This window comes from Macaca nemestrina, chromosome 6 (genome assembly GCF_043159975.1).
Source record: "Macaca nemestrina isolate mMacNem1 chromosome 6, mMacNem.hap1, whole genome shotgun sequence".
Classification (NCBI taxonomy): Eukaryota; Metazoa; Chordata; class Mammalia; order Primates; family Cercopithecidae; genus Macaca; species Macaca nemestrina.
Genome location: NC_092130.1, coordinates 166524026 through 166547832, shown reverse-complemented (window position 1 = coordinate 166547832; position 23807 = coordinate 166524026). Strand labels below are relative to the sequence as shown.

At 42.4% G+C, this 23807-nt stretch overlaps 1 protein-coding gene across 6 annotated transcripts in view; it reads left to right on the top strand.

Moving 5' to 3' along the window:
• LOC105492335 (trio Rho guanine nucleotide exchange factor) overlaps nucleotides 1-23807 on the top strand; it is a 368213-nt gene that overhangs the window by 241397 nt on the left and 103009 nt on the right. For all 6 annotated transcript variants that reach the window (XM_071099091.1, XM_071099090.1, XM_071099092.1 and 3 more), the window contains exons 22-33: nucleotides 5568-5762; nucleotides 5862-5977; nucleotides 6758-6824; nucleotides 7431-7540; nucleotides 8379-8448; nucleotides 9065-9154; nucleotides 12141-12233; nucleotides 15132-15243; nucleotides 16979-17169; nucleotides 19129-19230; nucleotides 22927-23069; nucleotides 23659-23758. In XM_071099091.1, coding sequence (XP_070955192.1) covers nucleotides 5568-5762; nucleotides 5862-5977; nucleotides 6758-6824; nucleotides 7431-7540; nucleotides 8379-8448; nucleotides 9065-9154; nucleotides 12141-12233; nucleotides 15132-15243; nucleotides 16979-17169; nucleotides 19129-19230; nucleotides 22927-23069; nucleotides 23659-23758 — 1389 coding nt within the window. The remainder of the gene's footprint in view (nucleotides 1-5567; nucleotides 5763-5861; nucleotides 5978-6757; nucleotides 6825-7430; nucleotides 7541-8378; nucleotides 8449-9064; nucleotides 9155-12140; nucleotides 12234-15131; nucleotides 15244-16978; nucleotides 17170-19128; nucleotides 19231-22926; nucleotides 23070-23658; nucleotides 23759-23807) is intronic.

Genomic DNA, 23807 nt, shown 5'->3' with positions numbered 1-23807 from the left:
GTTTTCTTTCCTACACCTGGGGGTGTTTCACCATCTTTAGATGGTGAAAACTGTTACAGTCATGTTGCTCATGCTCAGTCCAGCTTGAAGTTGTGTCTGTTTTATGGTTGGCAGAGTCTGTGTCATCGCCTCTGTTAGTGCTTGTTCAGAGGTGTCTAAAACTTGAGGCATTTTCATTTTTCTCCTGAAAATAAAAAGAAAATTATGAAATCGAATTATCTTTATGGCATATATGTGAGTAAATACGGCTTTTTGAGGACAAATACAAGAATCCGCATACTGACCTGAACGTTGTCCCAATTAAGGCTTATACCTGCAGAGGCTGAGTCCTTCCAAACGCTCACAGCAGTTTTGAGACTCTTTTGGAGTCACCATTGCAACCTGTGGGGTTTTTGTTTTTCAAAGTCTGAGTATACGTCCTTTGTAGTATTTTCCGAAGTGCCTCTATTGTTGATGACAGATTCGAGTTTTTGGGACAAGCTGCCAATTATTTCAAATGTATAAGAGTGGGAAATAAATGATAAGCAGGATAATATTTTTGGTTAAAAAGAAGTGTTTCTATAAAGTAGCAAAATTGGTTATCTCCTGTAGCCCCTGCCCTGGCTTTGAAAACGTAACAGGAATTTTTCAGTCATGTAGAGAGAGGATGGCTACTTTGTATTGTTTATTTGTCCCTGTTTGTGTTTCCTGTTACTATTGCTGACTCCTCCGGCTCTTCTTTGCCACCCTCTGCTCCTGGTCTCCAAAGCTCTCCTTTCCCTTGGCCCTGAGGTGCTGGGCTCTCTCCTTTTCCACGGCTCCTATCCTGGAGGCTCACACAGGCAAGCAGGGCTTCAGAGAGACCAGGCATGGGGGGCGCAGCAGGAAGACCCAGCCCAGGGTTGGGGTGTGGTGAGCACTGGGGGAGGGCAGGGGGCAGGACCGTGGGACAGTAACTGCCCCCAGAGGCATAGTGAGCACTAAGGAGGGCCGACCCACCCTCCCCTGCGGGTAAGGATCGTGGCTTTTCCTCCTCCATATACACACCTGGCTGGACAGCTTTCACTTTTTGTTAATATTTAGATATTAAATAATAGTTATGCGCATTATATGACCTGTATTTAGGGGTGTATGTGTGTGTGTTAGTCATGGAATCTTGCTCTGTTACCCAGGCTGGAATGCGGTGGCACCATAATGGCTCAGTGTATCCTCAAACTTCTGAGCTCAAGCAATCCTCTTCAAACTTCTGAGCTCAAGGGAGGCTGAGATGGGAGGATCACTTGAGGCCAGGAGTTCGAGACCAGCTTGGGCAAGATGACAAGATCCTGTCTCCACAAAAAGAATTTTTTTTAATTAGTTGGGCATGGTGGTGTGTGTGCCTGAAGTCCCAAGCTATGTTTGCTTATTTGAATATCGTTTGATTAAAAAGGTATTAACAGAATGCCTAACATCACATACCACACTCAAAACTAGATTTAAGATTTGCCATCTTTCACCGCTACTCCACTCTGCAGGCCATTGTGTACGGCCAGTCTGCTCACTGCCCAGCTCCAGGGGCCGTGCATGGGGGATGTGATGTGCACGTGACTGTCTGGAATTGAGTAACATGGTGGCCTGTTCCACTAGTAAAGTGTATATGAAAGAATGAAAGAATTTTTCCATTCCTGAATATTCCTTTTCCTCAAGTTTGGTGTGCGGTTATTGAAAGATTGGGCAAGGATAGGCTTATTTTTTATTCTTGTATTTTATAAGGAATATCTAAAATTGTGAGTGATACATGACCTTTCTGATCCCCAAATATGTAGAACTGTTTCTTTTGTTGGGTTTATTGAATTGGTTATACTAGGAGGAACTGGTAGATTTTGAAAAGAATACCCCTCACCTTTCCTTTTCTTAGCAATCTTTTTCTTTGGTTTCTGACTGCCTTCCTCTTAATCAGAAAACGCCTGCTTTGGTATTTGGAGATGTCCTTTGATTTTTCATCATGAGCTGAGGCTTCCTCACTTGCCTTCTGTCACCCGATCTTAGAATCTTCTAAGAAACCATGTTGCTTTTACTGTATAGAGAATTCCCAGCTCTGAAAGGAAAGTCTTTCAGCACACTTATTACGATGTTATAACATTTTTAGTGTTGATGGAAATGAACCTGGAGGGCTAAACAAGAGTCTCCCATCACCGGCTCACCGAGACTCGACTCAGTCCCTTCACAACTGTCAGTGCAGTCATTTCTCCACGGGTCTTGCAGGCACCACTTGCATCCAGATTGTGGGTGTTTATTTAAGAGAGATTTCCGTCCTCACTCCAAACCTAGTGACGTAGGCTCTCTTGGAGTGAGGCCTGAGGATGAGCATTTGAACAGCTCACCACGTGATTTTTGCACGCACTGAGGTCCAGAAACCATTGCCTTACTGAACTGTTCAGGATGCCACAGCCTTTCTCCCATAGGGCTTCCTGTGGTCCTAATCACCAGCGTCCCCAATGCCAAATGCTTTACTTTGTTAGAAAGTGTCTAACACCATTGAATTTCTGTCTAAGAACATGATGAGCAAAGCTCTCTTGAGCTTGTGGACTTAACACTTCAGTTTGCTTTTATTTTTCTCCGGTTCCTCGATTATGCCTACAGATGAGGTTGTTCAGTTAAAATGTTTATGTGCTTTTTAAGCACTGTAACAATCTCTAGAGATAACAAATAGAATAAGAATGAAAATCCTTATAATATCTCACTTTAAAAGATGTAATAATTTTTTCTGATGATGTTTTCCAAGATAAATGGCTTTGGAAAAAAAATTAAGTTAGATTTATATCTCACCTTAGTACCGAGATAAATACCAGAAAAAGATTTAAATATCAGCAGTGCTACCTAATAGTACCAGAAGAAATAACAGGATTTTTTTATATCCTCGTGTGGAGAAATTTGTCTAAATGACACAAAATCCAAACCCATGAAAGAAAAGGTTAATAAATTCACCTACACAAAAAAATGTAAAACTTTCCACAGGGCAGTCCACTGTAAGGAACATCTAAAGATAAAAATCAAATAGAGAAGATATATAGGCAGCTCATATCACAAAGGACTGATTTCCCGGTAGGAAAGAACTTTTACAAATCAGTAAGGAAAAAAAAGACCAAGAAAATGGACAAAAGATACTAAACATGTGTCATAGGAAGGGAATAAATGGCTTTCACTATGAAATCATCAACTTAATATCAGAAAAGCGTGCATCAAAACCACACCGAGTTCATTTCACCCAGTGGATTGGCAGAGATCAAAAAGGTGGACCCCATGCTGCATGGACGAGGCTCTATTGTTGGGGGAATGGAGCAGGGCAGCCCCTCAGAGGCCTCCGGCGGCATCTTCCTGCCCGCTCGTACTGCACTTGCTGTCTGCCCCAGCAGTTCCAGGTCTCACAATGTGTGTTACGGCAGCAGCACTCAGGCACGTGTCTAACCACTGGTCACGCAACTGTTTGATTTCTTGCATTGTTGCCGTGGTAGACGGAATTTGGAAACAACACGGAGACCTATTGGCGGAGAGACGTTAGCTTACGTCCATCCATACAGTTCACATCCATATAGTGAAATATTACCCAGCTCTTAACACAGGCGAGGACTTTAGTTCTGATCAGGAAGGACAACTAGGATTTGTTCAGTAGAAAATACTAATACAGAGCACTCTTTGTTGTATGCAAGAATATGTGTAAAAAATGAGAGAAAAATACTTATGTACATTTGTGCACTCGCTTGTACATGCACGTAAAATGTCTCTGAAGTGATAGCAAGAAGCTGGTAATTGGAACTAGTGACAGTGGAAAGTGGGGTGGGAAGAGTTTTTACTTCCTTTTTTAACTTTTAAATTTTGAATCCTGTAAACATATTTTTAAAATACCAATGCAAGTAAAAATATACTGAGATATTTTTAAAGTTCATAGGTCAGCAGATTTACAGTACTTAGTTTTTGTCACACCATTCAGTTGCTGAACAATTCTTGTTTGATTTTGGCAAGCTGCATTATCTTTTTATCTTCACTTCTGTGTCCCCATCACTGAAAACACTCAATAGCTTTCTTCACCCCTTGAAGATAGATCTACAGGTGGTTAACAGTGCCCTCCACAGGTGGCTCTTGTGGCAATGTAAGAGATGTTAGTAAGCGAAACAAGCAAACATTTCTGGGCTGTGAAGGTGATGTTCTCACAGGAGAAAGACAGACGATGACTGTAAAAATCACTTGCACCCCCTGTCAGAAGGCCATGCGTGTACGGGAGGCAGCAGAGCAGAAGAATAGGCAGGGAGGCAAGCTGCAGTTTAAAGGGGTCCAGGGAGGGCCCGCTAAAAGAGTGGTGTTTATTTGAGTAGAGACATGAAGGAGCCATAGGGATATCTGGGGAAGTGGCTCTCCAGGCAGAAGCGCCAGTGCAGAGGCCCCAAGGAGGGTGCTGGCCTGGAAGGGTGAGTTGGTGAGTTGGTGAGCCACAGCTGGGGAATGGGGGTGCTGTTGGGTGGCTGGGGGCTGGCTGGGGTGTTGGGGTTATTTGTGTAGAGTCTGGAGGATCTTGACGGCTGACTTCACAGGTTACCCAGTGACTTACGGCTTAGAACTTTGATTTTACAAGCTAAGATCATTTATCTGGGTTTTGAACTCTGACCTTCTTTCTTTTGGGGATTTTTAAAGTCAGTTTCCTGAGTATGTGTTAAAAAGATTTTCTAGTTAAAGCTTAACGGAGAATAGCAGGTTCCATAGAAGAAGAGTAACTCACTTATTTGAAAACACTGTAACAAAGGAAGCTTAATAGTAATAGCCATCGAAATGAATGTGAGGAGAGAGATCTGTCAGACCAGTTGAGTGAGGTTGCCAAATGGTATATATAACTTGGTTTATGGTTGTCTGTGTATCTCTGTGAAAAATAATAAATTATGCTTAACTTAATGAAAGATCTTTTCTGTGTACATATAAAATAGAACAATTTTAGAGAGAGCTCTCAAACAGGGAAACAAAATTTACAGTACCTCTATATAGATAATTTCCTGACTAGTGAATTTTCCTCCACATTTTCTAAGAGTTAAAAAAGCAATCAACATGATACAGAGGAGCTTCATGAGGAATTTTGTTGAGTGCCTGCTCTGGGGACAGCCTTGGCCACACACGCTCCAGGACAACCAAAAAGTCGAATGGCTGCTTGCCCCGAAAGAGCCGTGGGTCCAGTTGGGCACAGAGTAAACGTGCACAGAGCGAGGAGTGTCTGCTCAGCAGCTTTGAGGAGAGTAGCAGCATGGCGAAGACTGTGTGCTTCACATACATTCCTTCACGCATTTTTACTGAGCACCTCCTAGATGAAGACATTGCTGAAAAATAGTCTTAAGTTTCTTCTTTGAGGTCATAAAAATGCCATTCATTGTGGAAGTGCTGAGGAAAGATAGCTGGTCAAGAATCCGGGAGATGGAGTGGATGGACTGGGGGCTTTGGTCTCAGTTTCTGCCACCAGCCGGTTTTCCTGTTCAGAGCTGGGAGTTGGAGGCAAGTCGCCACTATGTTTCAGGTTTCTGGCAGTCGGGTTCATTTGCCTCACAATACTTTCCCGTTGTTTTTTGCAGCAAACCAAAGAGAGAGTGAAGCTATTGATACAGCTGGCAGATGGCTTTTGTGAGAAAGGGCATGCCCATGCGGCAGAGATAAAAAAATGTGTCACTGCGGTGGATAAGCGGTACAGAGACTTCTCTCTGCGGATGGAGAAGTACAGGACCTCTTTGGAAAAAGCCCTGGGGATTTCTTCAGATTCCAACAAATCGGTAAATGGCCTTGTGCAACCTGAACAAATCATGGTCTTCTTCCTAACGCCCGCTTTGCTGATTTCATTAACTGAGTTCATTGGCTCTCTTATTCCACAGAGTAAAAGTCTCCAGCTAGATATCATTCCAGCCAGTATCCCTGGCTCAGAGGTGAAACTTCGAGATGCTGCTCATGAACTTAATGAAGAGAAACGGAAATCTGCCCGCAGGAAAGAGTAAGCCAGTCTTTCAGAATCTACCAGGATTCATTGAAAGAGTGAAGAGAATGTCGTTTGGACAGACGTGCTTCTCTATGTGCTTTGAAGTCACATGGCACCCAGGCTTGTTGCTCTGAGTAGACTTAGTTGTGTCGGCACAGACTTCACTGGGTTCACTCTTCTCTTATCACCTGGTTCAGAAACAGCACCTAGTTTTTAATCCCTGTGCCTGTGTTTCATGTGGAGTTGACAAATTGTCATTAATAGATACTGATACTAAGGAGAGGAAATTAATAGGTTTTATCACCCCTAAAACAAATTTAGGTGTTTAAAAGTTGCCAGTTAGTAAACCCTATGTAAATAAATAAGAGTGCTCTAACCCAGTGGTTCTTCATTGGCAGTTTCGTCCCCCAGGGACACTTGGCAATGTGAGGGGACACTTTGGTTGTCACAGTGGGGAGGGGCAGGGAGTGCTGTTGGCCTCTAGTGGGAAGCTGCTGAGCACTCTCCAGTGCAGAGGACAGCCCCACAGCAGAGTTACCTGGCCCTGGATGTCCACAGTGCCAGGTGGAGAAACCCTGATCTATCAGTACCTCAATAAAATGTTTGCAGAAATCTTGTTTTCCCCTTTGAATTAGCAGCTGGATACTGTTGTTCTATTTGTGATTTACCTCTCCAAAATGATCACTCTAAGACTAATACTTTTAGACCCTCTCTGTTATTTCATAAATCCATAAAAGTAGATAGTGAAGTAAATTGCACCCTAACTGGACTCCTCACTGTCTTCCTGTCTTTAAGGTTCATAATGGCTGAGCTCATTCAAACTGAAAAGGCTTATGTAAGAGACCTCCGGGAATGTATGGATGTAAGTAAGTTTTTTTTTTTTTTTGCTTGTTTATTTAGATTGAGCATAAGCTTGCTATTTTATTCTTACCTGTTGGTAGTCCTTAGAATAATCACAATTTTTTTCTGTCATTTTTTAAAATTTAAAGTATGCTTAAGCAGCCGGTTTCATGTTTCTGCACTTCTGTAGTGTTCTAGGTTTGTTTTTCACTCATTACAGAGATGATACAGCATTAATCCTCTCATTCTGTTTATCACATGATGGCCTGGCTGACATTCTCTTTGTATAGAATTTTACAGCAGCTTCAGAGAAATGTGCCTACTAGTTATGACTGGCAACTAATACTCGGTGGTATCAGGAATATTGGTTGTACTTGTGGAGTAGGTTAATTCCAAAATTTGAAGCTGGGAATAATTTTAGAGTTGAAAAGTATAGGAACTCTTTTCAAGTATTAACAGCAACTGAGGGCCTTTTTTAGAAGGGTTTTTTGTGTTTTGTAAAAGGGTCCAGTCCTCAGTTATACTTTCATTTGCACATTAATTCTGTGTGTTTACAGATGTCAGAAACAGCTGTTTCTTGAAAATGTGGTGTTTATTTTTGTCTAACCCCTGTTTCCCTCTCGGCCAGACCTACCTGTGGGAAATGACCAGTGGCGTGGAAGAGATTCCACCTGGCATTGTAAACAAAGAACTCATCATCTTCGGAAACATGCAGGAAATCTATGAATTTCATAATAAGTGAGTGGCTTTTTCTTTGGGAGCAGTTACTTTTGAAATCCACATGCTGTGCTGAAGTTTCGTCACAAGGAATGAAACGTTCCCGTTGAATTAGGCAGATGTCAGTGATTTTGTTACCACTCAAATGAAGCCTATCAGGCTTTCTCCAAAAAGACTGACATTCTAGAAACTCTTTTAATACAGACTCAACTTTATGTTTGTACTTATCTGTTACAGAAATAAGATCAGGAAAACTATGAAAATATTTTTATAGGAAGCTTAATTTCTCTGAAGCTGAGCCATCAGGTGCCCTGTGAGTTACTTCTGAGGGTTGAGAGACAGTGGAGCCCCCTTGGGACTGCTGGCCTATGATGTTTGGTCTCTTATAGTAAGATAGGAGGAACTGAAGAAGCAACAGAAGTGTATTCTGACCAAAATAAAATGCACTTTCCATTGGCCACAGGAGGTACATGATTCTCTTTTAATATTTTTAAAGCAGCAGCGGCAGAATCTCCTTTAGGTGGCCTGTGGTGAGATGACGCAGGGGTCAGCAAGAGCGCAGTCCCCTCACTTCCCAGCAGAAGGCAGGAAAGACCAAATGGGTTTTCAGCCAAATATTTACATCTCTAAAGTATATCCTCGGTGAACACACTAGCACTTTCCCAGAAATACATTTGTTAGAAAGTGTTTGAAGGCTAAACTGGCTAGCCGTTTGAAAGTCACAATAACTTACCCTAGTTAAGAGCTACATGTTTTGTTAATTCTTTAGGGGGCACAGATTTCTCAATTTCTGGCATATCTCACTGGTAAAATGTTTTAAAACACCTTCATAATATGATACCATTTTTATTCTTTGCAGCATATTCCTAAAGGAGCTGGAAAAATATGAACAGTTGCCAGAGGATGTTGGACATTGTTTTGTTACTTGGGTAATGAAACCTCAACCATTTGTTCTCTCCCAGCTGTTAGGTGACATTGAGGGAAGTTAGGAGGGATGATCTTCATTTCCTTTAAGTCACCATCTTCTGCTCATATTCATGCTTGCAGAGAAATAGACTTTACCTCAAAGAATTGCATCCTTCAACTACTTGTTTTTGTGGAGTGAGTTTTTTTTATTGGCCCTGGCGATGGTTTGCAATAGAATATTTAGTATGCCAGGCCTCCACTTGACCCTGGGGATTTGCTGATAGGTGAGTTCCCAGTGCTTCTGGGGGATCGTCCAGTCTAGAGGGGAAGCAGACAGGTGAACGTGTAGTCATGCTGTCCAAAGCCCGAAGCCAGGTCTGCACGTGCCGCTGTGGAAAGAGAGGACAGGTGCTCAGCCCGACGTTCTGGGCTTGGGGAGGCTGCTGTAGCTGCATGCTGTCAGAACGATGTGGTTCTCACTTCAGTAGCTTTCTTTTTAAAATAGGGTCTCTTCAACTTGAGGCTTAAATTTCCATTATCCATACAGCTTCTTTTCTATATGAAAGTTTATCATGCGTTGATTTGCTATGGTTTAAATGAGATCTTTTTATTTTTATTTTTATTTTTTTTGGCTTATAGGCTGACAAGTTTCAGATGTATGTCACATATTGCAAAAATAAACCTGATTCTACTCAGCTGATATTGGAACATGCAGGGTCCTATTTTGACGTAAGTAATAGATTCCTAAAGAGACCGTAATTTTCCAAGTTGTGTACATAAAATGCAGCGTTACTCATAACTTTCACCTAATTGATAGTACAATATTTTCATTTTTATCTCTCGTTTATATTGGGCTATTCTTCTATTGTCTTCTGTTTTTTAAAGATCCTACACAAATACTGGAAGCCTTATATCTGTAAGAAACTTAGATTGTAATATATACATGTATGTTTGTGTGTGTGTGTGTTATTATTTATACTCAATCATTTATAATGTCATTACTATTTATATTCAATACATTTTTTCACATGTAATATTGTACACAGAAGACATAAACTATTAAGCTTCTTTTCCCCCTCAGTAAAACAAAAACAAATGTGGTGAATCTTTTTATTTTTCCTATTTTAATTTCATGATGTTATGAATTTTCAAAATCAACCTACCAGTAAAGTTTTACAAATAGTGCCGCAACGACTAGGATAATTAGAAGGTTAACTAATTGTGTTCTCATTGGAGTAAACGTCGATACAGGCCATCTGTGTTTTGAAAGCTATTCCGCGGATTATTCAGCACAAAAGGCATGGAGCTTTAGAACGTGATACACAGAGTGCTTTCTGGGTTTCCAGAACTTGGTCAAATATGTGCCAGTACATTTTGATTGAAGGATAAGGTGCTGTGGAATAGTGTGCATAGTTTGGTGCATAAGGTTGTGAGGATGTTGGACTTGTTTTCTGTCTTTACACTTGTATATGTACAGATGGGATCATCAGCTCTTATCTGGAAGTCTGGGGACGTAGAATAAACTTTTCAGTTTCTGTCTTTGAGGTGAAGCCCTACCTGTAGATGACCCTATTTTAATTGTCATTCTCTTGACCATTACATTACACATTACACATCACTGCCTTTTTAAATAGGAAGGCTTCTCCCAGGCCAAAGGGGCCTTTTCTTTTTAATATTTCACATGATTCTAGGTCTTTGCCATCAGACAAAATTCAGCACCTGTATATGGAGTTAGAAGTATTTTAGTATTAAGTATTTCACTTAAACAGTGAGAGCATATAGCACATTTAATGTTTGGAATCAAAGCCATTTTAGAAACCCTTATACCCCAGCAAAAGAAACTATCATCAGAGTGAACAGACAGCCTACAGAATGGGAGAAAATTTTTGCAGTCTAGCCATCTGACAAAGGGCTAATATCCAGAATCTACAATTAACTTAAACAAATTTACAAGAAAAAAAAAAAAAGTGGGCAAAGGATACGAAGAGACACTTCTCAAAAGAAGACATTTATGCAGCCAACAAACATATGAAAAAGTCATCATCAATGGTCATTAGAGAAATGCAAATCAACCACAATGAGATACCATCTCCCACACCAGTTAGAATGGCGATCATTAAAAAGTCAGGAAACAACAGATGCTGGCAAGGCTTTGGAGAAATAGGAACACTTTTACACTGTTGGTGGGAATGTAAATTAGTTCAACTATTGTGGAAGACAGTGTGGCTATTCCTCAAGGATCTAGAACCAGAAATGCCACTTGATCCAGCAATCCCATTACTGGATATATACCCAAAGGATTACAAATCATTTTATTATAAAGACACATGCTCACTCATGTTTATTGCAGCACTGTTCACAATAGACTTGGAACAAAGACTTGGAACAACCCCAGATGCCCATCAGTGATAGACTGGATAAAGAAAATGTGGCCATATACACCATGGAATGCTATACAGCCATAAAAAAAGGATGGGTTCAGGCCAGGCACGGTGGCTCATACCTGTAATCCCAGCACTTTGGGAGGCCAAGATGGGTGGATCACGAGGTCAGATCGAGACCATCCTGGGTATTATAGTGAAACCCTATCTCTACTAAAAATACAAAAAAATTAGCCAGGCCGTGGTGGCAAGCACCTGTAGTTCCAGCTGCTGGGGAGGCTGAGGCAGGAGAATGGCGTGAACCTGGGAGGCGGAGCTTGCAGTGAGCGGAGATTGCACCACTGCACTCCAGCCTGGGCGACAGAACAAGACTCCATCTCAAAAAAAAAAAAAAAAACAAAGGATGGGTTCATGTCCTTTGCAGGGACATGGATGAAGCTGGAAACCATAATTCTCAGCAAACTAACTCAAGAACAGAAAACCAAACACTGGGTGTTCTCACTTATAAGTGGGAGTTGAATAATGAGAGCACATGGACACAGGGAGGGGAACATCACACACTGGGGCCTGTCGGGGGGTGGGGGTCTAGGAGAGGGATAGCATTAGGAGAAATACCTAATGTACATGACAGGGTTGATGGGTGCAGCAAACCACCATGGCATGTGTGTACCTATGTAAGAAACCTGCACGTTCTGCACATGCACCCCAGAACTTGAAAAGAAACCCTTATGCCCTGAAACATGTCTTCAGGAATAAGGGAGATCATGCCTGAGAGACTTCACAAGTTACATGCTTTCAGTATTCATAGTATGTTGGTTTATTTTTTTAGAGGCTTTCTGCTCCAGCTTCCTCTGTTCTCCAGACTATCTGATAACCTTTGATGATGCTTCTTACCAGTAACAAGCGTTATTGAACATCTATATGGTGCTCATTTAACTCTAAGGTCTGCCCTAGGTGCTAGCGTAAAGTGGTGATTAGCACAGACACAGCCTGTCTTCACAGCAAGGAATACAACCAGCCAGCAGGTCGTTACCTGTAAAGGACATAATTACAAAATGCAAAGTGCAAATCATGGCATTAAATGTGCACTGAACAGTAATGTAGATCCTCCTGCTCCAAAGTACCCCTTGCTCTCCAGAAGTAACATTTTAGAAGCAAAGAAGTCTGTGTTAATAATTTAAAAACCTCTTAGGAGAAGGAAACTCTATTATTTCAGCATGATTAAAAAGTTGTCAGGTACAGTATTTGGAAAGGTAATGTGTCGTATAGCCATGATTTAATAGTGTAGCCCCATGATTAAGGCTTGTTTCTTGTTTGGTTTTGTTTTAATACAGGAGATACAGCAGCGACATGGATTAGCCAATTCCATTTCTTCCTACCTTATTAAACCGGTTCAGCGAATAACAAAGTATCAACTCCTTTTAAAAGTATGTATAATGGGTCTTCAGCCTGTGAAATTTTATGAATTTTGTATTATTATTTTGACATTTACATAATTACTCTGAATTTTTTGAAACACCTAGTCAATTAATTTTACTTTTTAATTCATTAGTATTTATTGCCCTGCCTAATTTCTCATTGCAAGAGTTAAATGAGAGTATGTGTCATGATTATGGATCTGAACTGCACTGACTGACCCTAAAAAATGAGAAATCATCAGTTCTTGATATTTTAGTACCCTTAGTTCCCAGCTGTGGCTTGCTGACTGTGGGCCAGGTGTGGTGCACTTTGGTATGCTTTGTGTATGTTGACCTCCCAGCAATGCTAGTCTGCGGTCGTGGAAACCAGCCTCGGACTGTAAGGAGCGTGCCCAGAATCATCACTCACACCTGTTAACAGGCTCAACTCCGAACACAGAGCTGGCTGATGCCCAGGGCTTCCACTGAAGCCATGGAGAACCCACGCCCAGGAAGCTTCCTCTGTCTTGTTGCTTGTCCCTGATGTCACAGCCCTCACGGCACACTTTGTTCATACAGATCACAAGTATTGGAGACAGGGTGACCTCTGCTTTTTATTAGTTGTGAATGACTATAATTAAAATCACATTTAGGAAAACAATAGCGATTAGTCTCGACAATAGATAAACAAAACTTAGAATTCGTGCTAAGAGTTGTCACAAAATGTATTATGTATCATCAATACATATTTTCTTGGCTACATAAAAATTGACAGCTTTTGTCTGGTAATGTTCAGCTTACCATTTTCTCAGCTGGTGAATGTTATTAAGCATTAAAATGTAGAAACCATGCATTCATCCCAGTAATGGTATTCTATGAACCCTGCCTTGTTCCGGATACTATCCTAGGCTCGACAACAGGAAGTTATTATGTAATTTGTCTAGATATGAAAGAAATTTAGAAAATGGAGTTACGAATACCTGAAACTCTTGTTTACCCTTTTTGTTAGTAAGAAAAATCTAGAGACAGTAGTAAGTGGCTACATTGTTTTGTGAAAGTGATACTATTTTTTTTTTTTTTTTTTTTTTTTTTTTTTTTGAGACGGAGTCTCGCTCTGTAGCCCAGGCTGGAGTACAGTGGCCGTATCTCAGCTCACTGCAAGCTCCGCCTCCCGGGTTCACGCCATTCTCCTGCCTCAGCCTCCCGAGTAGCTGGGACTACAGGCGCCCGCCACCTCGCCCAGCTAGTTTTTTGTATTTCTTAGTAGAGACGGGGTTTCACCGTGTTAGCCAGGATGGTCTCGATCTCCTGACCTCGTGATCCACCCGTCTCGGCCTCCCAAAGTGCTGGGATTACAGGCTTGAGCCACCGCGCCCAGCCAAAGTGATACTATTATGGGATTTTTCTATTGGAAAAGCGCTCCTGTATTTTCATATCAAAATTCCATTAAGTGATTTTGTGACCATCCCTGCAGAAATATATAGTTGCTATAAATGCAAAATAAGTCAGGAGGCTAATTTGTTCGTATTCAGATTTGTCCTTTGCTTTCTAATTCTGCAGAGGCAGTTTACCTTTTAGTGTCCTCAATATGTAAGGATTTTGTTTTTAGCGTGTAGTTCTACTAAACTGGTACTTAAATTTGTGAACCTCACCTTACTCTGCCAGAGGTTCTTCAGGAGAACAGTAATAAGCTCCCTTAAGCTCCCCAACAAGGAAGATTTTCTGCCAGTTATCAGTTATTAGGCTCAGCACACTGCATTTGTGAGCAGCGTTTGCCATGCTGCTTAGGATCACAGGTAAACACCATCTGGTGATGAGGGAAGGTGCCCATCAGGCAGCTGAGTTGCTCTCAAGCAGCCTCTGGGAGACCAGTGCTGACTGCAGTGTCATACCTCTGTTTTGTCAACTTCCAAGACACAAAACACTGCTGTTGCTATTACTGACTGGTAGTAATTATTAATACACCAGTAAGAAAGTATCTTGGAGCCACCAGAAGGTGAACTTATTGTTCCTGCTGTCTTTCATTTAATAACGGATGTTTCTCTAAATAGCTCTGAAATGTAATCACACACATAGGGCTCCCCAGAGAGAGGTAATTCAACCATTAGAGCTTTTCTAAACATCCTACGCGAAAAGGAAATGCATTTGCCTGTAAGTACTCATGCGGCGTTACTGTTTCTGCTACGTGACTTGGCTGGTCCAGTTTAGATGGGGTGTTGCATTCATGGCTCCAGGGTTTGAAGTCACGCTGGGATTGTGTGGTAAACGCACAGTTGGACCTGGCATGGCCATCAGCTGTAACCAGTAGCTGATCATGTGTTACACAATAATTAAATAGCTCTATCTTTTTTTTTTTTTTTTTTTGGAGACAGAGTCTTGCTCTGTCCACCAGGCTGGAGTGCAGTGGCACAATCTTGGCTCACTGCTGCCTCCACCTCCCAGGTTCATGTGATTCTCCTCCCTCAGTCTCCCAGCTAGTTGGAATTACAGGCGTATGCCACCATGCCCAGCTAATTTTTTTTTTTTTTTTTTTTAAGTAGAGATGAGGTTTTACCATGTTGGCCAGGCTGGTCTCAAACTCCTGATCTCAAGTGATTCACCCACCTCAGTCTCCCAAAGTGCTGGGATTACAGGCATGAGCCACCACACCCGGCCTCTGTTTATCATTTTTGAGGCTTGATTGTTAACAGGTATACTAATTTCATCTTAAACTACGAATACATCTGGCTTACTCTGATTAGAACAGGACAAACCCTGCCATCCACTGAATAGAGAGGTAGTCGTTCATTTCTATGAGAACATATGCCCAGTTGACCACACTCTGTTTTTATCTTGAAAACCATGGGTTTTCATAGACTGTTTCTGCCAAGGTCTCATTGACGGAGCATTCTGCAGTCTTTACCTAGTTTCTGGTGTCGATCTTTGCAGGAGCTGCTGACGTGCTGTGAGGAAGGAAAGGGAGAGATTAAAGATGGCCTGGAGGTGATGCTCAGCGTGCCAAAGCGAGCCAATGATGCCATGCACCTCAGCATGCTGGAAGGTAATGGACCCTCCATACCCCAGTATGCATTTATGCAGTTTCTAATGACTCTGTTTGTAAATGGATTTCCTGAACCCTAAAAATCCCAGCTTTATGTCTCTATGTCAGTGGTTAAGAACATGTCTTAAAGAATCGGTGTCATTGCTTTTCTTAAGGACCACATAAAATGCTTCTACACTCGTTGAAAGGCTTTTCTTGTCCCTTCACTGGAAAACAGCCTCTCCACACTCTGGACTCCAGTAGCATTTTGTGTCGCTTGCTGCAGGCCACCTGCTCTCCCTGTTAGGTGGATGGGTAGGTGGGTGTATGGATGGATCAAACCCCAGGACTGTAAAATCCTTAAAAGAATGTGTTGCTTCCCCATCTATGTATCTGTCGCATCACTTGCTAGAGCCTGGAACATAGTAGGCACCAGATATTTCCTTGTATCATTGAATTTGGTGTGTAACATGGTAAAGAGAAAATTAGATAAATGTGTTTCAAAATTATAGCAATTATAATTTTCATAAATGCCTCTGTTTAAGAAAGCTCTTCCTGTGGTGCAAAGCTTGGTTCTTGCCAGGCTACATAGGGTAAGTTATAATCCTGCCCCAAATGCTTTTGCTAGCCTGTGTCTTTATGGGTAACACTGAACATAGGTGCTGCTGTGGGTAATAAGATGCAAAACTCAGAGGCCAAGCAAAACAGATTTTTCTTTCTCTTATATAAAATGCTGATCTGGTATGGCAACCCTTCATGATGTCATCAAGGACTCAGGCTGTGTTCCAGCTAGTTTCTCTCCATTCTAGTTGTTTTTCTGGCTGGCTAGGTCCAGGGTGTTTCAAGACCATGCCAACATTCCATCTAGCAGGAAGTGGGGAAGAAGGTCAGGGAGGGAACTCCGGATGGGCAGACACTAGCAGTGGTACCCGCTGCTGTGCTCACTTGCCCAGAGCGTAGGTACCCGGCTGCTTTTAACTGTGCGTGGGGCTGGGAATGGAGTGCTTATTTTGAGCAGCCCTAGTGGGAGCTTCTACTATGAGAGGAAAAGGAGAGAGTGGAAGTCAGGAGGTAACGGGCAGCCTTTGCCCCGGGGCTGGCTTTACTAAGCCCTGGTGGCTTCATAACCAGGTGATAAAGCAGACCACTTCCATGAAGAGAGGAGCAGTAATGAAGTCCAGAGCCTGACTGATTCATGTGCAGAACGCCACGTTCAGAGGAGGGAGGGTGCAGCAAGCATGGGCAGCCGGGGACTTCTCCAAGAAGCAAGACCAGAACAGGTCCTTGGAGAAAGGCTGGACCTGAGCAGAATGTCTGGGAAGGATGCTGTGGGCTGACAAAGCAGAGAGAATCAAGACCGAGGCTGGAAAGTAGGTGGGGGCTTAGAGGAGAGGCGGAACTGTTCCAGAGGAGGTTTACGTGGTGGGATGCTGCAGAGGAGGGCTGAAGAGAGGTAGAGGGTGGAACCAAATCTCAACTGTTGCGAAGGCCCACCGGAGGGACAGAACTTGAAGAATAAAGCCTTGAGGAATCGCAGAATGTTTCTGAACAAAGGAAAATGTATGTAAAGTGGTGTGTTAGGGAGACTTATCCTCGGTAGGATGGATCAGTGCCATGGCTTCAGAATCAGATGGGAAACTCTCATCTGGGGTTGGTTGGTGGGCATTTTTAAAATGTTGAAAATAGTAATAATGCTTTCTTATGCATCATTTATTTTTCTTTTAAATTGATTTGCCTCCCTTTTTTCATGTTGTAGGGTTTGATGAAAACATTGAGTCTCAGGGAGAACTCATCCTACAGGAATCCTTCCAAGTGTGGGACCCAAAAACCTTAATTCGAAAGGGCCGAGAACGGCATCTCTTCCTTTTTGAAATGTCCTTAGTATTTAGTAAAGAAGTGAAAGATTCCAGTGGGAGAAGCAAGTACCTTTACAAAAGCAAATTGTTTGTAAGTATAGGCGTTCGGAATTGTAAGTCTAAAGGTAACACAATTGCGGTCTTTTTGCAGGTGGAGAAGAATTGCTCATCGTCTTCGGTTTAACCTCCCAATCTGTCCTGAAATGTGCAAGTCTGAATTGTGGTGGGGTTTTCATCGTTAGTGAATTATTTGCCACCCCCAAGTCCACTAGAGGGTGCTCTGGAGTTTATACACTTAGGAAACTTGCTCTTAAATCCCATATCTCATAACTGTAGGATAAGAAAACATTTCATAAGTGAAATCATTTATCTCCGGTGTGCTTAACTAGCTTTATAAATAAAATAATCATATCTATGACTAAGTTCTTATTATAATTAACTTTTCAACCATAAACTTTGGAGTATATGGAAACAGCCTTACTGGGTGGCTCACTGTAGACTTGCCATGCTGAGGTTTGATGTTTTTTTTCCATTAAAAATAAATTTATGAAATATAAATGCATAAGTAAATTTATGGTTGTTTTATAACAGTGACATGTCATTATTAGAGAAAATATACGTAAGCCAAAGTACAGTTTGAAAGATCCACAGCCCCAGCTATGTGGAGACAGCTGCCCCTGAGTGCTTGGCAAATGCGGTGATGCATTTTAATTCATACTTAACCTATCATTGTACTTCTTGGCAAGAGCCACATACCTGCTGCCATGTTGTGACCACTAGCTAGCCTTGACAGCCTCTTTGTGAAACTACGTTTCTGCTCGCTCTCAGAAAAGCCCAAGAGCAGCGTCATCTCTGGATCCCGTGTGCTTCCATCTAACTTAGTGGGTCGTTTCTCAGAGGCTTATTCATGCAGAGTCGCTGGGCAGGGCCGGGCAGAGGGGACAATGGGGTGGCGCTAAGGAGGAATCATCATCCAGAAAAGAATAGAAAATGCCAAGAAGGTGGGTTTCTTTATGGCAGATCTCTTATAAATACTGGTAGATGTTTGCAATTTGGACAACTTACACATACTTTTTGTGATGTCCATATATAATGAAACTTCTCAAGTAATAAAACGTCTCCAAGTATGGAAATCTTCTGAATAATAATCTGGAAATCACAAGTCCCAACTGATGGTTTTCATACCATTTTGTTTGGCTTCCGTCCTGTTTGAGGTCGTCGTTTGGATTACAGCTTGCTGACATCATTTTAGGTCACCTTCTGACTGAAAAGAAAACAATGCAACGTTGCTGGCTAGTGATTTCATTAGCTGGCTTGCATCTGCCTTTAGAGACCAAGCTCATCTGTTTTAGCAGCCGATATATCTTCACTTAATTTATCTTTTAGAAGTTAAGATTCCCTCAGAGGCCACCTCTGGAGCTCTGGATGATGAATCACTTCCTTTGCTGGGGTGGAGAATGCATCAGGGGGACCTTGACTATGGGGGAGGAGCTGAAGCTATTGACCTTTCTCTGCATGCTTCCATGTTCTGCATATATCACAGAGGGACTTCACCTCTTAGCCATTAAAATTACCGATCAAGTACTAAAAGCTAATGCTATTGATAAATTGCAAAATAACTAAGCTGTTAAAGCATCATTTGCCCTCTGGGAAGCTGCATCATTAATGCTGAAGAGAACATGGTGGCAGCCCTTTTGCAACCAGGAAAGACTCATTTTGCAGTTTGTTGCTGGTAAGATTGCAAGTAGTCAGATCTTGATTGTCAGATAGGATTTTCACGTGTTGGTTTCCTTCCCCTGAATTTTTTGCCTATTGACCTGCACTGGGGTCTCCAATAAGAGATGCTCACAGGAAGTGAAGGACGAAACCAATGACCTGTAGCCTAAGAACACAGTGTCCTCATTATAACTCACACGAGAGCTGAGATCACTAGCAACGTTCTTATAACCTAACATGGCCACAAGTAACCACAAGTTGTTTCCTTGGTCTCTGTTCTGCATCTTTCCAGAATTTTACTGTCACCTAATTATATAATTGTCTTTTTGTCCAGACCTCAGAATTGGGTGTCACAGAACATGTTGAAGGAGACCCTTGCAAATTTGCACTGTGGGTGGGGAGAACGCCAACTTCAGATAATAAAATTGTCCTTAAGGTATGTTCATTTGAAACTCGAACTGTGCTGTGTGAAATGTTTACTGTGGCCAGCCATGCTTGCTTTTCCGTTGTTAAAGTATACTGGTTTTCATATTATTTTATTATTATTTGTTGGTGGTGGGGTGTGTGTGTGTGTGTTTGTTTGTGTTCTATTCAGATTGGTGACTACCTCAAAAAGAATAGTGGAATAAATTCAGTTAGGTGTTCTGGTGATGAAACAATTTGAGCTGAACTTTCACTTGACTCCTGAAAGGGCAAATGAAGCAAGGTCTTTTTAAACTTCTCCCATTCTTCTAGTCTGGGAATTCATTGACTCTATAAGAGATGCCAGAAGTCAGGGTACAGGAGGAATGAGATACTGACCAACACTCATTGCGCACTTGACGTTCTGTTTCAAAAGGAAAAAGTCACCTGGTGCATTTGTGAGGACCTGCGACAGGAAGTTGAGGCCAGCCATACCCACAGTCCTTACAGGGTCGTCAGCTCTGTGGCTTAAGAGTTTGGGGACAGAGGGAAAGAGGAATGATTATTAGTGACAGGGTTTGATACTGTTACGATTTAAAATTCAAAACCACTAGGGATGCTTTAGGTTATATAGTCTTTGGAGGAGGAAAATATCTTGGAATATTTGATTTGAACTCTTTGTTTTGATTATACTAACCTCTCCTGGGAATGGTCAAGAGCTCTGAGGTTGTCTTATGTATTTCCCTCCTCTGTGTTTGAGAAAATACAGATGGAACTTTTGGAGCCATCTGGAAATGCCATCAGTGGCTTTGGGATGTTTGGGGGTTGGTGGAGCTAAGGTTTGTAGAATATTGGGAGATGAGCCAGAGTGTAATGAGACTCTGGTGTATGAACCTGCATGTCACCCCTTGTGTCTCTTGCATGCCTTTTCATCTCTTTGGAATTTTCAGTGACTGTGAGTTACTCCCCTGTACATCAACCTTCTAGATTGTGTTCTTCAGTGGAAGCCATTGTATTCATAAGATCTTTGTTCATTTGTAATAGTGGGTTGTTTTGCAGTGAATATGTGATTACCAGCCCAATGTGTTCTGGCTAGTACTGGCATAAAGCCCTGTTTGACATAAATTGCACTGATAGCTAAATTTAAATAACTGTATTTTCTTCCTAAGGCCTAACATTTTAAGGTATGCTTGAAACCTGAAAACTTGCAACTTATATAAACCGCTTATCCAGACTAGCTACAGTGGCAGATACCAAAAGGTGCTTCCAAAAAATAGTGACAGATACTTTAGCCAGATCTGGACTTTCATTTAGGATGTCACAAAATGCTCATGGTACCGTTGACAAATAAGACCTTTCTCAGGCTTTGCCAGATAAAAGTTTTCTTGGCAATTTTGGGTAATACCTTTCTGACTTCCAAGGAGAAAGTAGAGGAAATAATACTCTCATTAATTTCAGGGCTTACTGCGGGGCGTTGGTGTAGTGAGGCAGGCGATGGTGATGGTGGGAATGGTAGTGTAATGATGGTGTAGGTGGAGGTGGTGGAGACAGTGTGGTGGTGGTGGCGGTGAAGGTTTAGATGGCAGTGAGGGTGGATATGGTGGTGATACGGATTTTGGTGGTCACGGTGGTGTAGATGGCAGTGAGAGGGTAAGGGTGTAGATGAAGGTAGTGGTATAGATTTGGTGATGGGGGTACTGGTACAGATGGTGGCAGTGGTGTAGATGGTGGTGATGAGGGTATAGATGGTGGTGGCATAGACTTTGGTGGTAAGGTTGTAAATGGAGATCATCGTGTAGATTTTGGTGGTAGTGGTAGTACAGGCAGTGGTAGTGTAGATGGTGGTGAGGGTTTAGGTGTTGATGGTGACGGCATAGATGGTGGTGGCACAGATTTTGTTGGTCTAGATGGTGTGGTGAGAGTGTAGATGGAGATGATTTAGATTTTGGTGGTAGTAAGATTGGAGATGGTGGTGAGGTTACAGGTGGTGGTGGTGAGGGTGTAGGCAGTGGTGGAAGGAGAGGTATCGTGCTGCTGGTGTGCTGATGGTGGTAGAGAACATGATGGGAATGGTGGTAATGGCGATGATGATGTCCTAGTAGTTGTAAAACAGAATTTTGGTTATTTTCACTTCTCTAGTCTGGAAAGGAGAATTTTATTTTTAAGTCTTAAACAGATTGTGACTACCCAGAGTATGAAATGAACTATCCCCTCTCTTAGCCAGGTAGGACCTGTATTTAGTACTTTACCTCAATTACCTTTCTCTTACTACTTCTGAAAAATGGACATCTTTTTTCCTTGTTTAATTTCTTTAAGGTTAGGAGAATTACTCTCTGTAAGTGTAACGATCAATTCATATGAGAATTTTCTTTATTTCTCAACCATATTAACAGTTTTCCTTAGTTGTTTCCAAACTCTGCCAGATGTTCTTTTGTGGGGACTTCTCTTTAGTTAACCTTCCAAATACTTTTATCAGGCATTTAAATTCCAACTGATTTGTAGTTTTTAGAAAAGTTTCTTCTCCTGAGTCACTTACTTTGCACACCCATTCCCTGGTCCCCTTGCCTCCTTCCGCCCCCCTCCCCAGACAACATTGGTTTTCCTGCTGTCCTATGTCACTCGGGGAAGAGGGAGCAAGAGGCTGCCTTTGCCCATCATTTTTTTCCCTGTCACTACCTGTTACTAAGATTAAAGACATGTCCTCTGGTTAAAACGGTTCCTATAGAAAGAGGGTGTTTAATTTTAATTTCCTTTCCCAACATGGGCTTTGATTTTCTGTTTTCAAAAACAGGATACACAGTGAGAAATGCTGGGTACTCCCCGCTTTGTGACCTCACCTGCGATGAGTTATGACAGTTAGGGTAATTATAACTGCAGGGAATTACGCTGATATCATAGGAGGTTGATATTTTCTGTGAGGAAATTAGAAAGCTGTTAGTAAGGCCCAGAACATGTAGAAAGAAAGAAAAACAAAAATACTTCCTTTGAGGCAGAGTTTAAGAAAAAGTCTGGATCAAGTGATGCCGTACGTGCTCACTCTGCAGGTGCTTGCTGAGAATCTAGTCTGTGTCGTTCTCAGAGGACATTTCTTCAGAGTTCTAATGGAGTCGAGGTGAATCTGCCATCGAGGATTGGCAGTTGGTGATCTTGTGACGTTGGGCACATTTCTTCTGTCCACACCTCTGTTGCTCATTTATAAGACAAGGCCGAGGGAGTCTCCCACCCACAGGGCCCTGACGGGAGTGGATGACAGCATGCGGGAAGCCCTCGGCCAGGCACAGGGGGCTGGAGGTGGCGGCAGCTGCGCCGCTGTTCCTGAGTCCTGCAGAGGAGGCCACAAGGCTATGGAGATTTGTTCAGTTTCCTGCTGGCAGTTTGCCCGCTGCTGACCAGTGCACAGTGTTTGCATCAATAGCCTCAGAGGCGTTTTGGTGGCGGTGAGGGTGGCTGTGTTGGTTTATTTGCCCAGGGCTGCTTAAAAGGTCTTGGGACTGGAGAATGATGGATTATTGCAATAGTCAGAGATCTGGAGTAATACACATGCTATAAAACAACAATGGTTCTGATGCAAACATATTTTTTAATAGTCATTTGATTTGGTAGCAGATTAAACATAGGATGTGGTTGCTTTTCTGCTGAAAAGTCATTTTGAAAAAAAACCTGGGTGTGGTTAGCGCAAGTTCTGGAAAGGGCTCTTCCATATCCTAAGCAACACTAACACCTTGTTAAGGCTTCCAGTATAGAGAACAAGCAGGACTGGATAAAGCATATCCGCGAAGTCATCCAGGAGCGGACGATCCACCTGAAGGGAGCCCTGAAGGAGCCCATTCACATCCCCAAGACCGCTCCCGCCACAAGACAGAAGGGAAGGAGGTGCGTGCCTGGGCGCCCCTGGAGGTTTGTGAATGTGGGAGGGAGGGGCGAGGCGGTGTTAGCTCACCCTGCTTCAAAAATCATTTCTCTCAAACATTTTGAGGAATGTGTTTTGAAAACTGCCATTTGTGGATAACATCGTTCTTAGTAATGAAACCGCTTTGTCAAAGATAAGAGCTCCTGTTGGCTTAGAGTAAACGAAGGGCTGTAATACGCAAACCCCTCATTGTTTTGCCTTTCTCACCCCAAGCACCATACAGGGCGCATGTCTAAGCCATGCACATGGCCTTGGATAAGTTATAAAGCATCGAGATGTTGTTGTTTTCTCATTTTTAAAATGGCAACAATCATATCAACTATATTTTATGATGATGGGAATCCAACAGGGTGATATATTTTAAACACTCAGCACAGGGCCCAGCAGAAAGCCTGTGCTTGGGGCAAGGTGCCTTAACCATTGTCCACATCCTGGCAGCAGCAGACACTCGTGAAGGCTGATATGCACCTCATTAAACAAACCAGTTGCTTCTCCAGTGACTGGCAGCTAGCTCAGCAGCGTCACGAACTAAAAGTTTCTTTGCACCGCCAGGGATGGAGAGGATCTGGACAGCCAAGGAGACGGCAGCAGCCAGCCTGATACGATTTCCATCGCCTCGCGGACGTCTCAGAACACACTGGACAGCGATAAGGTGAGTTGTCGCCGGCACTTTGTGTATGGAGGGGAATGTGGCCGGTCTC